The sequence below is a fragment of the Coptis chinensis genome, chromosome 6 (genome assembly GCF_015680905.1).
Source record: "Coptis chinensis isolate HL-2020 chromosome 6, ASM1568090v1, whole genome shotgun sequence".
Classification (NCBI taxonomy): Eukaryota; Viridiplantae; Streptophyta; class Magnoliopsida; order Ranunculales; family Ranunculaceae; genus Coptis; species Coptis chinensis.
In genome coordinates this window covers 7777278-7794789 of record NC_141461.1, presented here as the reverse complement: position 1 = coordinate 7794789, position 17512 = coordinate 7777278, and the positions used below count along the sequence as shown (strand labels likewise).

At 36.4% G+C, this 17512-nt stretch overlaps 2 protein-coding genes across 7 annotated transcripts; both read left to right on the top strand.

The window, feature by feature from the left end:
• The first annotated feature begins 1021 nt into the window (after positions 1–1021).
• Positions 1022–10539, top strand: LOC147491211 (Beta-glucosidase, GBA2 type family protein). Of its 5 annotated transcripts, none has more exons than XM_086565705.1 (20): positions 1022–1110; positions 1628–1753; positions 1940–2050; positions 2805–2861; positions 2998–3068; positions 3858–3957; positions 5531–5601; positions 5750–5850; positions 5951–6054; positions 6143–6196; positions 6416–6471; positions 6639–6677; positions 6779–6923; positions 7621–7802; positions 7879–7946; positions 8056–8128; positions 8205–8266; positions 8363–9287; positions 9615–9905; positions 10068–10539. In XM_086565705.1, exons 2-20 carry the CDS (start codon positions 1637–1639, stop codon positions 10342–10344), a joined length of 2904 nt encoding a protein of 967 aa, XP_086421831.1. In that variant the 5' UTR covers positions 1022–1110; positions 1628–1636; the 3' UTR covers positions 10345–10539. The 5 variants fall into 5 exon arrangements, with proteins under 5 accessions (XP_086421831.1, XP_086421832.1, XP_086421833.1 ...); XM_086565706.1 differs by having other exon boundaries at positions 1023–1110; positions 1628–1714; XM_086565707.1 differs by having other exon boundaries at positions 1028–1170; positions 1628–1714.
• Positions 10540–10570: 31 nt separating this feature from the next.
• Positions 10571–17227, top strand: PFI (tubulin folding cofactor E / Pfifferling (PFI)). 2 transcript variants are annotated; one of them, XR_015198474.1, is made up of 16 exons: positions 10571–11081; positions 11228–11398; positions 11500–11546; positions 11778–11924; positions 12027–12101; positions 13187–13296; positions 13384–13529; positions 13615–13676; positions 13907–14014; positions 14114–14148; positions 14620–14685; positions 15493–15584; positions 15662–15738; positions 15847–15924; positions 16387–16475; positions 16800–16939. XR_015198474.1 is itself a non-coding variant. In XM_086565710.1 (15 exons), the coding sequence occupies exons 1-15, from the start codon at positions 10775–10777 to the stop codon at positions 16896–16898; spliced, it is 1620 nt and encodes a 539-aa protein (XP_086421836.1). In that variant the 5' UTR covers positions 10571–10774; the 3' UTR covers positions 16899–17227. The 2 variants fall into 2 exon arrangements, 1 of the variants encoding a protein (XP_086421836.1); XM_086565710.1 differs by lacking the exon at positions 16387–16475 and having other exon boundaries at positions 16800–17227.
• The last annotated feature ends 285 nt before the right edge of the window (positions 17228–17512 follow it).

The following is a 17512-nucleotide window of genomic DNA, read 5'->3' as shown; positions in this document are numbered from 1 at the left end:
TTTCCTACTTTATTGACTTTAACACTACTTTTAGAGGGATAGAGAGCCATTGGACTCAGCCTAACCATATCAAGTTACATTTGAAAAGATATGCTACTCAGACCATAGCAAGATTTTGGAATCTCTGGAATTCCAACAAATCTAAAAATCAGAATTCTGATATTTATTCCGTTATATTCCGAAAACATTTTGAAATTTATATTTTTTCAACTCTTGATGGAATTCTAAATTTTTCAAAAACCAAAATATTAGACAGAATTTTAAACATTTCCTCGAAATCACAAACTATGGTCGGACCTACAATTACATCTCATTGCTTGGATAGTGGTGATTTCCATTGATACATATGGGACCGCATATCTCAATGTATATTCACCGATTATCAGTCAGTGGGTCTGATTACTAGGTCTGCCTATAATTACTGTTTGGTAGAGTTACTACACGTTGTCTCGAAATCTATACCATGTTCAATTCATTACTAACGAGATTTTTTTACTAATGAGATGTCTGATGTCTCATCACTCTCAATCTCTCATGATAGTTTTTTAGCTTTGAAAGTAATGCCTGCAACATAGTGAAATCACATAATAGATTAAAATCTCGACTTAACTCGAAGTCTGGAATCAGAAATGCTATAATCTAGAATTTCGGCACACACTCATTATTGAAAGATAAAAAGAATCTCGACGCGACGCGCACCAGAAATCGGAAATATGTCATGTGTTGATTGTGTTGAATATGCTTGGAAAACTATTACTTTCGGTAGATGCATTCATAGTTTTCAAATATATTCGGCAGTCAATCAACAGCTGTTCTCTAATCACGATGTCCATACCGACTAAATAAAAACAAAAAACAACAATCTTTGATACTTCAAAATGACAAATCACAACCAATAAGATAAGACTTAACGATAAAGAATAAGTTATCAGTAATCATTAATTATTTTGGAAACAAGTCACTGTCGTGATGATGATGTGTACCAATAAACAAATCTATATAAACTTGCAAATCAAATAAACAAGATCCCGTACTTCTCTATCCACACTTCCATCTGTTTTTTTTGTTCCTTTCTTTCCAGCATTCTAGTCTTCTTCTTCTGTTTCACAGGTTCGGCTTCTAACTTCCAACTCTATATTCTGCATGCATGTACGTTGATCATTTGATCATGTAATGTTTCTTGTCTATCGATCAAAATAGATTTCTAATATTAGTTTTGTAATCTGTATTGAATTGTATATATGGAGTTTGGGATCATATAAGATAATAAAAAGTTAGTTGTTTCTATAAGGCCCTGATCCTGATTGGTTCTTTTACAAATCTCTAAATACAATTTTAGTTAGTTAAGACTTAAGAATAAAAACAGAGGTGTTTGGCTATTTGTAAAAAAATCATTTTTATAAAATGAAAATTTGTTTATGAGATGTTGTTTGGTTCCAGAAACTCTTGAAGAATTTTACTTACTAATAAAACAGAGTTATAGGCAGAGGAGAGAGAGTGATATGTAGTCATTGAAGTGTGTCATGTACACCCGGGATTCATAGCAAGTTTGGATTGAACATTGTCCTTATATGTTCTTTTGTGCAATTTGAGCTCACTTTTAACTTTATTCATTTTGATTTTGTAGTGAGGCAATATGCTGGAAAATGGTTTTGTTCAAGGCGGGAGGGATCCTTCTTCAAACTCCGCTGCTGATAATGTAGATTCTCAGACGGTAGTATATCGATTCACTCCTTTGAAGTACTTCCTTAATGTAATAGCTTTCGCGCTTTACATGGAATATTCTTTACCTTAGAAATTTACAAGTGTAGTATCTTATATAACTATATAAGTTATAGTATTGAATACAATTATACATATGGTTTCTGCTTACTTGTTTGGCTTAGAGTAATTCTTCATCTAACGTTGGAATACTTCTTATTGCTATTTGATTTTCAAGGTTGAGGTTGATCCTGGAAGACCTTCTCCATTGTCTTGGAAAAGGACACTAAACAGTGAAGGAAATCTTCCTTTAAATTTCTCCCTGAGAATACCAGAGGTGATGCACTTGGTATGTTCTCAACTTCCTATAACATTCTTCTGGTAATCTTTTCACTACAATGGCTTTCTGTAATGCATTTCATATTTAATTTTTGAGAACACGTGTGATGTGGGATTAAACCACATACCTTCCACTGGGCTCTACTCCTCTATAGTCTATACCCACCACCTTAGGTACTACACACCCTTGGCTTTAATACCACGATTCACCCCCCACTTATGGATATGCCGAGCTTTGGGTTTGGGACCTTTGGGTGGCTAAGTGGGGACAATATTGACTAGTGGTACGTAGTGGGTCGTTACACTTCAAAATTCAAACAGAACAATCTAATAACATTACGAGATCCATTTGGAGTTACACACCTACATAGTTAAACTGCTGCATTTAGAGTACCCATAGGTATATCTCAAGGGGGTAGGGGGGATAATGTGGTTTAGTCCCACATTGCTTAGGAATCTGTTGTAATTCTCAATATGTAGTGAATGCCAATATCACATTAGTTTAAGGCCTCTCGAAGGAAACCCCACACCCATGGATAACGCCGAGCTACAGAAGTGGGCCTGAGTGGTTTTCTCAAACACACAAATAATTGGTGGAGAATTACTATTTATCCAGGATCCAAGACAGCTTCGTACCCGATTTCGAACAAACCTCCCTGGGTAAAAAATTGTTTACTGTTGTAGAAACATACCTCCGTATCCAATTACTGTTTCGTACTTGCTTCATTTTCATAATCCTCTGACACTGTTTGTTACTTTTTCAGGCTCCAATAGGTCTCCGAATGTTGCGTTACCTCAGAGAAGAATCCTCTAAAGGACGAGTAAGTTTTACCAAACGTGATGTTATTTTGATTGGATTGTTTTGTATTTAGAAGGTTTTAATAAGTCATCAATGCAGTTAAATATTCTTCTTGTGTAAGTACTCTCATGTTTGACCTCTGTGTTTGATGATTTCAGGCACCAATAATGAATCCTTTTGGTGATAAATTTGTTACATCTGATCATGGTGTTCCCCTGGGTGGTATTGGGTAAGCCATCATTCTTTACTATTTTTTTGAATTGGTGCTGCAACCGTAATCTCAGTATAAGGTCCTCCACTTGTTGGCCTAAATCTTCTGGTGCAACAACTGTGGTCACATACTGAGATAGTTCTCGCAGATCTTACTCGCCCTCTGCTGCATCAGCATATTCAATCGTCACTCATAGTTTTCAGAAACCATGTCGAGAATTTAATTGCACCTAGCTTGCCTCATTCTAATTGATATGGAGATGGAATCTCATCATTCAGTAATAAAAGCTTACTGGTCCCCCCCCCCCCAACCCTGGTGTTTGTGTTTGTCTTCTTCTTTTATTTTTCTGTGTTTTGTGTGTGTGTCCTGTGTGTGAGCTTTGCTGTAGTTGATTCTTAACTATCTCCACCAAAATCTCCTTCTGCTCAAAATGCATTCTTAATCCTTTTCCCATGGTTGTAATGGAGGAATATGGACGATTACAATCTGCGTTGCAAATGCTCACCTTTTTCTATTATATAGACTTTAGTCTAGTTGTTTTGTTTTAGCTTAGTTTTTATTTCTTCATTATTAGCAATTTCTAAATAGGAATATAGTTTGGTTTCTATTTAGATTTCATTGATGGTTTATAAGATCATTGTAAACAAGAGATCAGCAAACTCAATATGTTTTATTAATTTGAATTATTGAAATTCGTATTTCTCCACAAACCCTTAATTTTGGGTAATTATCCTTTTTAAGTTTAATGTTTGTTCTTCGTTGATTTCTTCCGCCGACGGATTACATCATGTAAACCTCAACTTTCAGTGCAGGCAGCATTGGTAGAAGTTATGGAGGCCAGTTTCAAAGGTGGCAACTATTTTCTGGAATATGTGAACATAAGCCTGTATTAGCAAACCAGTTTTCTGTAAGTATGATGCTTACTATCTGCTGGAGTGCATCATTATATATCTCCACTCGTTTCTTTTTTCAAAACTTGGATTTTGGTAGATAAGTATAATACATCTGCTTTAGCAGATGAACTTAGCCTACACATAGTGCAAGTGTTTTAATAGTAGGTTTGATTGATGTCCATCAGCCATCAGGCATCCATCCTGAAGATGATATGGACTTAATGGATTGTTTTCTGTAGTTATTCTTCTTATTTATTAGACATGCACATTCTTGAACAACACTCATCATATACAGATATAACTTATAAGGTGGGTAATAGGTCAAATGTTTGTTTTGAGTAGGGTTGTTCAACAAAAAACCGGAACCGTGAAACCGAACCAAATCAAACCTGACAGTTTTTATGGTTCCTGGTATCTCTGGTTCAGTTTACGGTTCCAAAAATTAGGAACCGGTGGGTTAGGTTCGGTCTTTGGTTTTTGGGCTTTGGTTCGTAGTGAAAACCGAAACCAAACTATATAATAATTTTGAGTATATTAATAACTATATTTAAATCTGTTAAGTATAAAAGTGTAGGGTTTCTATAAACAGTAAACAACCAAACATAAAGCCTATTTTTTGTTGGATGGCTATATTAAGCTCAATGAATGTTTATCTTATCATTTGGGGGGTATTAACATATTGAATAGACTATAGACACGTCTCTTTATGTGAAATTGTGAAATCAAATTCTTTATCAATATTTGCTTGAATTTTAACTCAGTCCATGGGTTTCAGTTGTTTGTGATTGGTATCAATTTGCTCAATATTAATTGGATATGGAACTAGACAACATGCCCAATGGCTGGCCCAAACCAAATAACGGAACAGGAACCAAAACCGGACCGTTAAGTTGGTTCGATTTTATATCGGGTTCTACTTAACAACGGTTCTGTTCTGGTTTTGAAAATGGGAAAACCGACAAAATGGTTTGGTTTGTGGTTTCTATAGGAACCGGACCATGAACACCCCTAGTTTTGAGTAACATTTTTGGGGAGATTGGTTGTTCTAGACAGTTATTGCTCTATCTTCTAGCTCTAGAAGGAAAATCTGTGGGTGGGTTTGTTAGATCTTAAAGGACTATCATGGTTAAAATAATTGAATGGTTTATAAATCAATACTTTGGACTCGTAAGGAATGGTTCTTATGTGGAAATCCTTATCCGAATTTCCCCTCCCAGTTGGTATGGTTGAAAGACATCCCATTGATCGCTTTCTGCAATTTTGTCAGGCAATTGAGGAAGAGAGATAATTCTTCTTAAAGATGCATGTGTGTGTGTGTTTTATCAGTTAGAGTAGAGACAGTTGGATAGGTTGACGTATTTTGAAACCTTAGCTCAGGCAGAATGATTTCAAGGATTAATTATTTACTTATAGGAGACATGATCAGATACTTGTTTAACATCTTTATACATGTGCTGTTCCAATATGAAAAACCTTGTAATTTCACAGCAGGTTTCCTACGCCTTCAGACACTTGTCTACTTTATACACATTTTTCTTTTATGAAAAAAGTTTCAATTGTTAGTTGGGGTCCAATTTCTTTGTGCAGATTTTTGTTTCACGCACAAATGGTGAAAGATATTCTACTGTCTTATCACCAGTGAACCCAGAGGTGCTCAAGTAAGTAACTGATCTATTATTCATGTCCAAAGCTACTGTTTATTTTTCTTTTCAAGATAGCTCGACATAGCTTCTAGTTATGAGTACTGGAAGATTCTGATCTAACAGAACTATACCCAACCTTGCTCTGTGTCATACGGATGTGCAGAGAGAGTACCCCATCAGGTATTGGATCTTGGGATTGGAACTTTAATGGGCAGAGTTCTACATATCATGCTCTGTATCCAAGGGCTTGGACGGTATATGATGGTAATTATGATCATGGACATTGATAGTATCTTGTATGCAATTATAAAACTCTTTGACTTGGTATCCTAAATATTTAGTTCTCCCACTGACCTTTTTTCAGGTGAACCTGACCCCAAACTTAGGTTAGTATGTCGTCAGATGTCTCCATTTATCCCACACAATTACAAGGAGAGCAGCTACCCTGTTGCAGTATTTACATACACGGTATGGAAAGCCTTGTGTGTAGTTCGTTTAAGAGCTTTAGTTGCATCCCAAGGCCCACGGTCTTACTTGTTGCTTGGCACTTTTGCAGATATTCAATTCTGGGAAGACTGACGCAAATGTGAATCTGCTTTTCACATGGGCTGTAAGTTTATATTTTAGAATATCTTTTCCTTCAATTTCAATTTCCAACTTGTTCTTAGAATTTTTGCACAATGGTGTACATCTTTTGGAAACCATGCTAACAGTATCTTTTTTCCTTCCTATGATCCTGTCCCTTCTGAGGTGTTTAAATTTATCGCCAATATAGCTCTTCCCAATTGCTTATACTCTTCTACTATTTTCCCTTGCTGCTCTGACGCAGAATTCTGTCGGTGGAAGCTCTGGACTTTCTGGTAATCACTCCAATCTAAAGATGACGTAAGAGTCCTGCGACTTATTTTCAACACCCATTGTTTGAATTTTTTCTTTTTCTTTTGTCCATTGGTTTTTCAGAATATTTTGTCAGGATTCTTGCTGTTTGCATATTCTCATTCTTTATGATTAAGATTCATTCTTACAAAAATATGGTCTTGAAAACATTGTAGGACGAAAGATGGTGTGCATGGCGTACTTCTACATCACAAGTTAGTTCTCTTATTATAGAAATAGTTTTCCAGATTCGGCATTATCATAATTGTATGCATCCTCACACGGTCCTTTTTATTTATACATCGTCTCCAATCAGGACTTCCAATGGACAACCTCCAGTAACCTTTGCCATAGCAGCTCAGGAGACGGCTGATGTCAAGATCTCAGTCTGTCCTTACTTCGTAGTATCAGGAAATTCCAAGGGGTTCACAGCGAGTGACATGTGGCACGAAATAAAAGAGGTGAGGTTATTTTACAATATTGTTCTTCCCCCCTCTCCGGCGAGTATCCATATATCACATTGTTTAGGTTTGTAGTCGTTCAACTGCCTAGTTGTTTGTGTAAGCACTAGGCAAACCACTTATGAGTATGTCATATGCACTTTTTGGAATATCAGTGGTTGTTTGATTTTTATTTTATATTTGTCAATGTGAGCTGGATAAAAAAACCAAATCTGGCACAACCATGTCACATAATCTAGATCTAATTTATTTTGAGAACCCTTTATGGTAATATACTTCGAGGTTGTTGAAAGGGTAAACTAGTTATAATCAATAACTTGTAATCGTTGTTCAACAATCTCTCTTGTAGGAACACCGTTGCCACCACATTATAAATCTAATAAGAGATATTGCATTAGTGTACACTGTACAGTCATTATACATTCTTAATCTATATTTTCTCACTTTGTAATTCCTCTTTCATTTCTATATCATTTTCCATAACAAAAACCTAAAAAAATATTGAATTTACAAGGACCTAAGTGGATTCTAAACTCATTATCTAAAAAAAAAAAAAAAAAAAAAGGACACTAAACTCGTATGTCATGTAGACCCACTCTTAACAACAACAATTCATCTGATACTTCCAACACTTAATATATGCATCTCCACTTGATCATTTAATTTATAAATTATTCCTACTTTTTTGTTCCGATAGTGTGGATCCTTTGACCATCTTGATTTCAATAAATCGCCAAGGACTTCAGAACCAGGATCATCTATCGGAGCAGCCATAGCAGCTTCTCTGATTGTTCAATCACAGACTGTCCGTACGGTGACATTTTCATTGGCATGGGCATGTCCTGAAGTAAAATTTGGCAGTGGAAAGGTTTATCACAGGTGTGTATCCCTAACAGATAGAAAATATAACTCCATGAATTTTCGTGTTTAATTGCTGATGAATGACTACTGGCAGGCGTTACACAAAATTTTATGGCACTGGGGGAAATGCAGCTGAGAGTCTTGCACATGATGCTCTTCTTGGTAACTGTTACCAAATTCATTTTTGTCATATCGTTTTTAGACATGCTAACTTTGTTTATGCATCAGCAAGGTTAATTACTTGTTTTGATTGTTATTTCATTTTTTTCAGATCACGGCCAGTGGGAGTCTGAGATAGAAAAATGGCAGAGACCTATTCTGGAGGACAGAAGGTTTCCTGAGTGGTGAGCATTATTGAAACTTGAACTAGTTATCAGCTTGTCCCATCAGATTTTTACATTTTACTTGGATTCTGTATAGGTATCCTATCACCCTTTTCAATGAGCTCTACTATCTAAATGCAGGGGGAACAATCTGGACAGGTATTAGAATATTAAGAATTTTCTTTTTCTTTTCTGTTTTTTTTCTTTCCATTTTTTGTTCCTGTAAATCTATGTCCACCTTTTTCTTTTTTGCAGATGGATCACCTCCATTGCAGAGTTTAGTAACCATTGAACGAAAGAAATTCTCCCTTGATAGATCAAATTCTGATGTTCAGAAACCTGTCATCACCCCACAAGGAGACATTGCGGTTGATATCCTTGAAAGGATGACATCAGTACTTGAGCAAATATACAAGCCTGTCACATCAAATTCTGCTTTCGGAACGTCTTTGCTTCAAAATGGAGAAGAAAATATTGGCCAATTACTATATCTCGAAGGGATTGAATATTGCATGTGGAACACTTACGACGTACATTTTTACGCTTCTTTTGCGCTAATAATGCTCTTCCCTAAACTTGAACTTAGCATCCAAAGAGACTTCGCAGCTGCTGTAATGATGCATGATCCAGAGAGGATGCAAATTTTGAGCAATGGGAAGTGGGTTCCCAGAAAGGTTCTTGGAGCTGTGCCTCATGATCTTGGTTTGAACGACCCATGGTTTGAAGTAAATGCATATAATATCTATGATACTGATAGGTGGAAAGACTTGAATCCTAAATTTGTTCTCCAAGTTTATAGAGATGTAATTGCAACAGGCGATAAGCGATTTGCTCAGGCTGTTTGGCCCTCAGTGTATATGGCAATGGCTTATATGGAGCAGTTTGACAAGGATGGAGATGGGATGATTGAAAATGAAGGGTTTCCTGATCAGACATATGATGCATGGTCAGTTAAAGGGGTAAGTGCATACACTGGAGGTCTGTGGGTTGCTGCCCTCCAGGCTGCTTCTGCCATGGCACGTGAGATTGGTGACAAGGCTTCTGAGGAACATTTTTGGATCAAGTTTCAGAAGGCGAGGGGCGTATATGATCAACTATGGAATGGCTCATACTTTAATTATGACAATAGCGGTGGTGGTTCGAGTGCATCAATTCAAGCAGATCAATTAGCCGGACAATGGTATGACGCATGAAAATACGTGATCATTTTATTTGTAGTGGTTGAAATGCAGGTGTGATACTTATGAAAAACTGGCTTGTTTTCGTGACCAAGGACATTGCCAAAGATGTGCATGGAACATGGCATGTTATCTTCGCATATATTGGTGTTTTTGTGAAACAACTTGAGCCCACTGACCCTAAACTTTGGCTCGCCCATTGGTGGACCTTTTGGTATACTTGAATAGCGTGTCAAAAAGTTCTGCCTACACACTTTTGTTGTCCTATTATTTTAGTGTTAGAGAAAATTTGGCGTTACTTATACATCCGGATTCATTAACTAATGTAGGTTTGCCCGAGCTTGTGGTCTTGAACCAATTGTTGATGAAGATAAAGCACGTGCCGCGCTTGAAAAAGTTTATGATTTTAATGTCTTAAAGGTGAAGAATGGAACACGAGGGGCTGTGAATGGCATGCGACCTGATGGTACAGTTGACATGTCAGCATTGCAGTCGAGAGAAATATGGTCAGGAGTCACATATGCTGTTGCTGCATCTATGATTCATGAAGACATGGTAGAAACAGCATTTCGGACAGCAAGTGGAGTGCACGAAGCGTCCTGGTCCGAAGAAGGACTTGGGTAAGCATTTCCAGTTCTTTTTCAATGTAAATAACTTTAGGAAATTGGAATATTTAGATGCAGCCAAACTACCATTACAAGGTGATTGTGGTTGGACAATTTTCTGATTTCAAAACTGCCATTATGAAACTGACATTCTAAGGGGTGGGTGGTTTTCTGTAGGTATGCTTTTCAAACTCCTGAAGGTTGGAATACTAATGAGCAGTATCGATCTATCTGTTACATGCGTCCTTTGGCTATATGGGCAATGCAGTGGGCCTTGTCACCACCAAAGCTTTTCAAGGAGGAGATGAGCTTAGACTCAAAGGAAGATTATCTTTTTATGCACGACGCCGGATTCTCAAGAGTTGCACAACTTCTAAAGTTGCCACATGAAGAACCTTCTAAAAGTCTTCTGAGAGTTGCATTTGATTATACTTGCAGGAGAATGCGGACATAAAAGTCTTCTAAGAAAGCTAAAAGAAGCAGCAAATTGAGTCCTGTTTGTATATTCCAAGTTGTGATTTGTAGTTGCAAATTGCAATGGAGCAACAGAAAACATTTGTATCCATATAGACCCATACAAATACTCTTATTTATAGTAATTGTTGCAGTTTCCCCAGTTATTTGGGTGAACGCATGACATATTTGATCATTCTAATGACCAATACATTTTTGCGTTGTTTTACGTGAAATTCCAGTACCTTCAAAAAAAAAAAAAAAATCAATTAAAAACAATCAGATACCAATAATATATATCAATTATCAACCCACCTGCCACCGATACCAATATTTCGACATTCCGTTTCTTTGAAATATCAATCCGAAACATAAAATATTCCAGTTACTATATAAACCAGAGACAAAAAAAATGAAGGCAATGAAAAAAAATGAGTGCAGAAAAGTCAGAATCAAGTTTCAGAGTGAACCAAAGAGTGCATGCCTTAAATGATCCAAGAAGAATAGGAACAGTGAAGTACATTGGTCCGGTAAGAGGGTATTCGGGAACTTGGGTTGGTGTTGATTGGGACAGTGGGGAAGGTAAACACAATGGTTCAATCAATGGTGTTACTTATTTTGAAACAAAAGCTGAAAAATCTGGTTCATTTGTTCGGGGGCAGAATTTGAGTAGTGGCATTTCGTTTTTAGAAGCATTGGAGCTTCGGTATCGAAGTGATTCCACAAAAGAAGAAGAGGGTATGCTTTTTTTATATTTACTTCATTTGATTTGTTAATGTATGTTGAATGCTTCTAGAAACAATGTATGAATTGATAGCATGTTTAGAGGTGAAGCTTTATTAAAACTTTACTGCCAAGAAACATAATTAAGACCTCTTTTGTAGATGAGATGTATGTCTTGTCAGCAAGAAATAAGCGAGTAGCGATACAACTCTTGGGGAAAGATGAGCTTCAAGATAGGCTAAGTAGATTTGAAGAGTTAGTAGGTGTGTCGCTTTCTCTTTTGGGTATCAGATCAGTCGGACCGCCTCAGCAAATTAGTACCGTTGTTCCAAGTAAGTTCAGTAGAAATGATCTTTAGGAGAAATCTAACCTGTCTCTGTCGCTTATTGCTCGAAGGTCTGTTGTGATTAACATCTTTATGTATTTACTGCAGATCTAAAGGAACTAGATTTGACTGCAAATTTGCTTACAGAATGGAAAGTAAGTAATGCTTTGGCATAACAAGTATTTCACTAACCATCTAGGATGCACATTGGAAAATTATTAGTCATATGAAACTGAAAATGCCCATTATCTAATTTCTTGGAGGTGGTGATGTAATTTTTTTCTATACAAATTTTGAAAAACCTGTGGATTTGGTTTAGATTACTTTAGTACTTCTCAAGCCTGAATAAACTCATTGTGTAAATTGAGGCTATTTTTTTTTGTCAGGATGTTGGTAGCATTTGTGAACAGTTGAGAAATCTTGCAGTTCTCAATCTAAGCCACAATCATTTGGCTCGTGATATAAACCAGCTTCCATCACTGACAAATATACGTGTTTTGGTTCTCAATAGCTGTGGCATAGATTGGACGCAGGTACTTAGTTCTTCATTCAGCGGGGTTTTTATTGTTCTTTCAAGTTTTGATATTTTCAAATGACTGGTCCCTAACTGCTTACTACTGTTTTGATTTGGACAGGTTGAAACACTCAAGCAGTCACTCCCATCAGTTGAGGAACTTCATTTAATGGGAAATAAGTTGAGGACAATTGTGGTAGGTACTGCTGTCCCTTTTCCACCCTTTTTAGTCCAATACTGTATAAACCTCGTTTACGTTTATGGGGAAGAGAATTTATTAGCGGGAACGGAGCACACTGAATGAAAATAGCTTAGTTTCATACGGATGGTGCTTGCTGTTTACTTCACCCTTCGTAAAAGCAATTTCTTGTAATGAAAAGGTCAAGCTCCAAGGCATCCTAATTATCACATTGAAACCTACAAAATGTTGTTGAGGACCAATGGCTCATAGACACACACAATTTACCTGAATGCATCAACATAATCTAGGGTTACTGGCAAGATATGTTGCCTTAATGTCCTAAAACGTTTGGTCTTTTCTTGTCTCCTTAATGTTCATGGAGCTGAATCTCAGACATTAGTATGACATATGTATTCATTTCTTGTTTATATATTTGACATATATTTTTACGTCAGGTCTACCTGACTGAATAGCACCTCAAGAGAGAAAACTTCAATTTAATACCTTTATAAATCTTACTGTGGTAGCTATAAATATTATACATTTCTTTCCTTTCTTTCCCTTCTCCAATTTCGAATTTAAATTTGAAATCAGATGGCACACACGACTGGGGTATGTAAGTCTCTATTTTGTGAATAATTAATACATAGACAACTTGATAGAAAGCATTTAAAGGAGCAGTTAAACGACAATTGAAAATAGAGTTGAGTTTGGTAATGTTTTTCACTTATTTACAGAGGAATTGTTGGATTTTACTCCATTCGATTTTAAAGGTTGGTGATGACATTGAGAGGCATATTTATTTAATAAGTGTTTTGTTGGTTATGATCGTATGAATAATTGGATACATTAAATTTGGGTCTACAGGTCCAAGAGAGAGGAATGATGAGGTTTTACTTTAGAAAGAGAGTCACAATGTGCCATAAGAAAAGGAAATAAAATACTTGTTGTGTTTCAGTGTGATATAATATTCTAATTTGGAAAGCGTACAATATCTTTAGACAATCTGATCTACCATGATACCAGAAACTAGTTCTGCAAAAGCATGATTAGTTAGAAGCATCTTCCCTTTACTTTCTTTTTCTTTTTTCTTGTTTCAGCCCGCATTCTCCGACTATGTTCAAGGATTTGATTCTCTACGTGTTTTGAATTTGGAAGATAATTGTTTCAGTGCTTGGGATGAAATTATGAAGCTTTCTTGTTTAAAAAGGTATAAGAAAGAACTGTGTATCTTACCATGGTTAAGTATGGAAGCTGTTAAGCTCGGTTAAGTATTGTTTCATGGTTTCTGATCCAGCTTGGAACAGCTTCACCTGAGCAAGAACAACTTGGAGTACATCTTTTACCCCGATAATAATGTTGGATGTGATGATCCGATGAGTGTTAGTGAATCGCAAGGCTCATGTTTTAGGCCTTTCAAGAGCTTGCACTGCCTTCTCCTGGGTAGATATGTTGTTTGATTTGATTTCATGCTTCATTAGACCTACCTTCTGTGGTTTGTTATTTGTTAACTCTTCCCATGCTTCAGGAGCTAATAAGATCAAAGATCTTGCATCCGTGGATTCCCTCAATTTTTACCATAATTTAAAAGTGAGTTCATTTCTTTTGATTCTTCCAGAGTTCTTAATTCCTGCTTTGGATCATATTATTAGAATTAGTTGTATAATCTTTTAGATATAAAGTGACAATATAACCAAATATTTAAAGCTGTAGTAAACTTCATATATGCCTCATCTCCTGAGGTGCACATCTTAGCCAGCTTTTTAGCTCATACTGAAATTTTTGGATCTTAATTTACTGAAACTTGTGAACATGTGAAGGACATTAGGCTTTCAGAGAATCCTATAGTTGATCCAGCGAAAGGTGGCATTCCAAGGTTTGTTTTGATTGCACGTCTAGCGAAAGTTGAAATACTTAATGGGAGTGAGGTAGAGACTAATTCCCTTTCACTACTGGGGTTTGTCTTACTATAGCTTTTCCAAATGTCATTACTCACTTTGTGCACCTTATCTCGGTAAAATTTTCAGGTACGTCCTCGTGAGAGGAAAGAATCGGAAATCCGGTGCGTCTTCCTTTCTTCTAAAGATTCTTAATTGAATTTTTCTCTTATTTTTGTTTAAATCTGTATCTATCATGGAAAACCTACACCATGGAGATCATCTTCACAAAAGATGAACTTATTTGAACATTCCTAACTTTTTTAAAGAGGGTTACAAACTAGCAAATAACTGAGAACTTTTGAACTGTTCATTTTCTGTGTACAACTTTTGACAAAGATCATCTTTACCAAAAATCAGCCCTTAATTCGTCTTACACTGTTGCACTGTAGAATGGGATGTGTGAGTGTATGTGTCTCTGTAATGTGTCATAATTTGTAATTTTTACTATTAGTAAATTCAAGTGAGATATTAAGCCACCCTTTGCGTCTTTACCTCACCTCATTGTTCATATATCCAAAAGTGCCTTCACTACGCATTGGGATGTACTGGTTATATGATCACAATAATATACCTACTTAGATGCATTTTTGCAGGTATGTCCGCTTTGTTATGTCTAAACTGCAACTCAAAACAGAGGAGATAAAGCAGCTCCACCCAAGGTGAGTTTCCGTTCAATATTTTGCTCCTGTAATGTAACACCTTTAGCATTTCCAAGCTTAATAAGCAGGATGCAAGCTTAATCTTAGATGCCTGAAGTTGTCTCCATGGATGCTTGGATAAATTGTCTTAGGAAGTTTTTTCCATCAACAATTAGACTCTTGTTGGTTGTTGCTCTAAGCAACTCAGTGCCATCACTACATACATCAGATTAAGTTTTGGTCGATGTCTTTTCATTCACTTTAGGCAAACTGAGAATAAGTCACAAGTGGCTGGTTCAGATTGACGAACGAGTAGGGTTGTTCCCTTTCTTTAAGTGGTGATGCGTTCTGTGTGAAGTGAATAAATCAGGATAAGTATTACAACATAAGAGTTGTAAATGGCTTTCGGAATGTAGGCACGCCTCCTGATCAAATTTGTTTTGCTCAGTAAAGCAAAAACATTTCGTAATAAAACTACTATGATAGACGGTATTATGTACAACCACAAAAATACGAACATCTGAAGATGCCCATAAGTCATATTCCTTTCTTTTTATTAGCACGGGTTAGAAGTAAGAGTTGACTCTGCTACCCACCCACCCACCCCGGGCGACCAAAAAAAGAAGAGTACTAAAGAATAAAGAAGAAGAAACAGTTGTACCTTCAATATGCATATTATAATAAACTATCATCCCTCTACTGGTTATGTTCTACCCATTGCTTTATTTTCCTAATATTTACATTGTAGCTGACCTCTAATGTTCATTAATGCTATCAATGTTCATTAAAGAAATTGTTTTGTTTTCGTGGGATATATCTCCATTGAAGATTTGCTGAGCTCAAATATTTGCATGGGATTGAAGATGAGAAATCACCAACTGTGGTTGCAGGCCCTCAAAAAATGGCATCAGGACTCCTTTGTATGAATCTGATTTTTTCTCGTTCAGCTTCTTAGGGGTTGGTACTTGTTTTGACAACACTTATTTACATTGTGCAGCTATCACTCTGAAATGTGTTGGAGCTTCCATTGGGGAAAGGCCACCTATTACAAAGAAATTGCCGGCGACTACCACGGTAATTTACCTTACCTGTTACCAGAAAATTTCTGGTCTTAGAACTCCCTTTCCAGTTTGAATTGGTTTAGGTTACCAAAAAGTTCTAAATCTATATATTTCATTGCAGGTGGGCAAGCTGAAGGTTTTGTGTGAGAATTTCTTTAAGCTGAAGGCAGTTAAGCCGAGATTATTTCTTCTTGAGGAGGTATGTGATTAACGTTAACCACTACCTTCAAATTTGATGATTCAAAGAGCAACATGTTCGGCACTGCAATCCAAACATTACATTTAGACATTTATAGTTTGCAGGTGAAGTGATTATATATTTATATCCTCATTAATTAATTGGTTGTTTTGGCAATAAAGAAATCGTGTAATTACTGAGATAATTTGTTACTAATTGTGTGGTAAATTTCAGAAATCAAGTAGTCAAAAGGCTTAGGCTTAATGCATTCAATTCCAATGAGCATTTTTCTTTAGCATCAACTATCATGTCACCAACTTTAGACACAAAATGTCACTCATGGATCATGGAGAGTTGGAGGTCACAGAATGTGAATTTGATCTTCTCATATACTTATCTCGGTAGATCTTCCAGATAGGAAACCCTTTTTTGGAATTTCTAACTGTTTCAGATGTGGAGCTCAACTTCTTTTTTACTTAATAGTTGACCAAGAAGAGTTCCAACATGGGCATCTTGTGAGAGATGACGGAAATATTAGACTGAACTCATTCAAGTTTAAGGAATGCTATATGGTAAGGGTATAATCTCTGCCAAAACTTAGCACTTTGTCTAATTTTAGACACACGCAGTGACTATTGTTTCATGTCCATCGTCTGGGGTACTCCAGAAAAATTATCTCAATTCAAACAAACTTTTAAAATTGATGCACAAGTCCTTTGCTTAGTAACAAGTACCACGCTAATCTTCCCCACCCAAAGCTGTTTTTCAATCTCTATAGTAGCCTCCTTCGCATTAAGTGTTTTTGGCCGTCATTCAGCTGACTGCAGTGTTATTTACTACAAACAGAGTAATGACCATATGACGTTCTTTTTCTTATCATTAACCTTTTCGTGTAGGGTTCCCCCTTGCCATTGTTGCTTGATGATGAAATGTCTTCTTTGACGGACCTTGGAGTTGGAAATGAAGCAACAGTTCTAGTTGACGAAGAGGCGTAAGATTGTCTGTCAAGGGTCCAGTACATTGGGTAGCAGCTGTCTTGCATGAACCTTTTTCCCTTTTTTTTCATCTGTTTTTCCTTTCTGATTGGGAGTTTGGAGGATGTATTCACACATTACTGAAGATTTATTCATACTAAATCAAAGATGAATAATGTGGTGCTCCATGCCTGGATCATTTTGAATTCCAATTTTAGTTTGACAACGGGGAGAGATATGCCAAGTGTGCAGACCTCATTCAATCTTGATGTACAATGAACTCTGTATACGAATTCTGTAAGCAATAACTATAGTCTGAACAGTTTGGGATGTGATGATCACCCTTTGCATGCTTTGGTCTTATTTTTTGTGTTAATAGCACTGATGGTTTGCCAGTAAAGAAATTTGACGAGACTGACAATATATATTTAGTAGCATTTCCGTCTATGTTAGTGAAAGTGAAGAAGCAGAAAACATAGATTTACACATTGAGGGAAGGGAACAAACTTAATGATGTAATTTTAAATTAGGCCATGCACTCATGCTTACTATCATTAAAAAGAATGCTAAACTAGAAATTCTAGTTGACTACACTTGTATATCAACAAATTACGAATTTCACCTGTGAAATTATT

Bases quoted from the DNA above. Each gene is read 5' to 3' on its own strand.
- LOC147491211 (XM_086565705.1), top strand. From the start codon at position 1,637: ATGCTGGAAAATGGTTTTGTTCAAGGCGGGAGGGATCCTTCTTCAAAC. The intron at 3,958-5,530 runs GTAAGTATGATG...TTCTTTGTGCAG, and splicing joins TATTAGCAAACCAGTTTTCT to ATTTTTGTTTCACGCACAAA. The intron at 6,678-6,778 runs GTTAGTTCTCTT...GTCTCCAATCAG, and splicing joins GGCGTACTTCTACATCACAA to GACTTCCAATGGACAACCTC.
- PFI (XM_086565710.1), top strand. From the start codon at position 10,775: ATGAGTGCAGAAAAGTCAGAATCAAGTTTCAGAGTGAACCAAAGAGTG. The intron at 11,082-11,227 runs GTATGCTTTTTT...CCTCTTTTGTAG, and splicing joins TTCCACAAAAGAAGAAGAGG to ATGAGATGTATGTCTTGTCA. The intron at 14,686-15,492 runs GTGAGTTTCCGT...TCTCCATTGAAG, and splicing joins ATAAAGCAGCTCCACCCAAG to ATTTGCTGAGCTCAAATATT.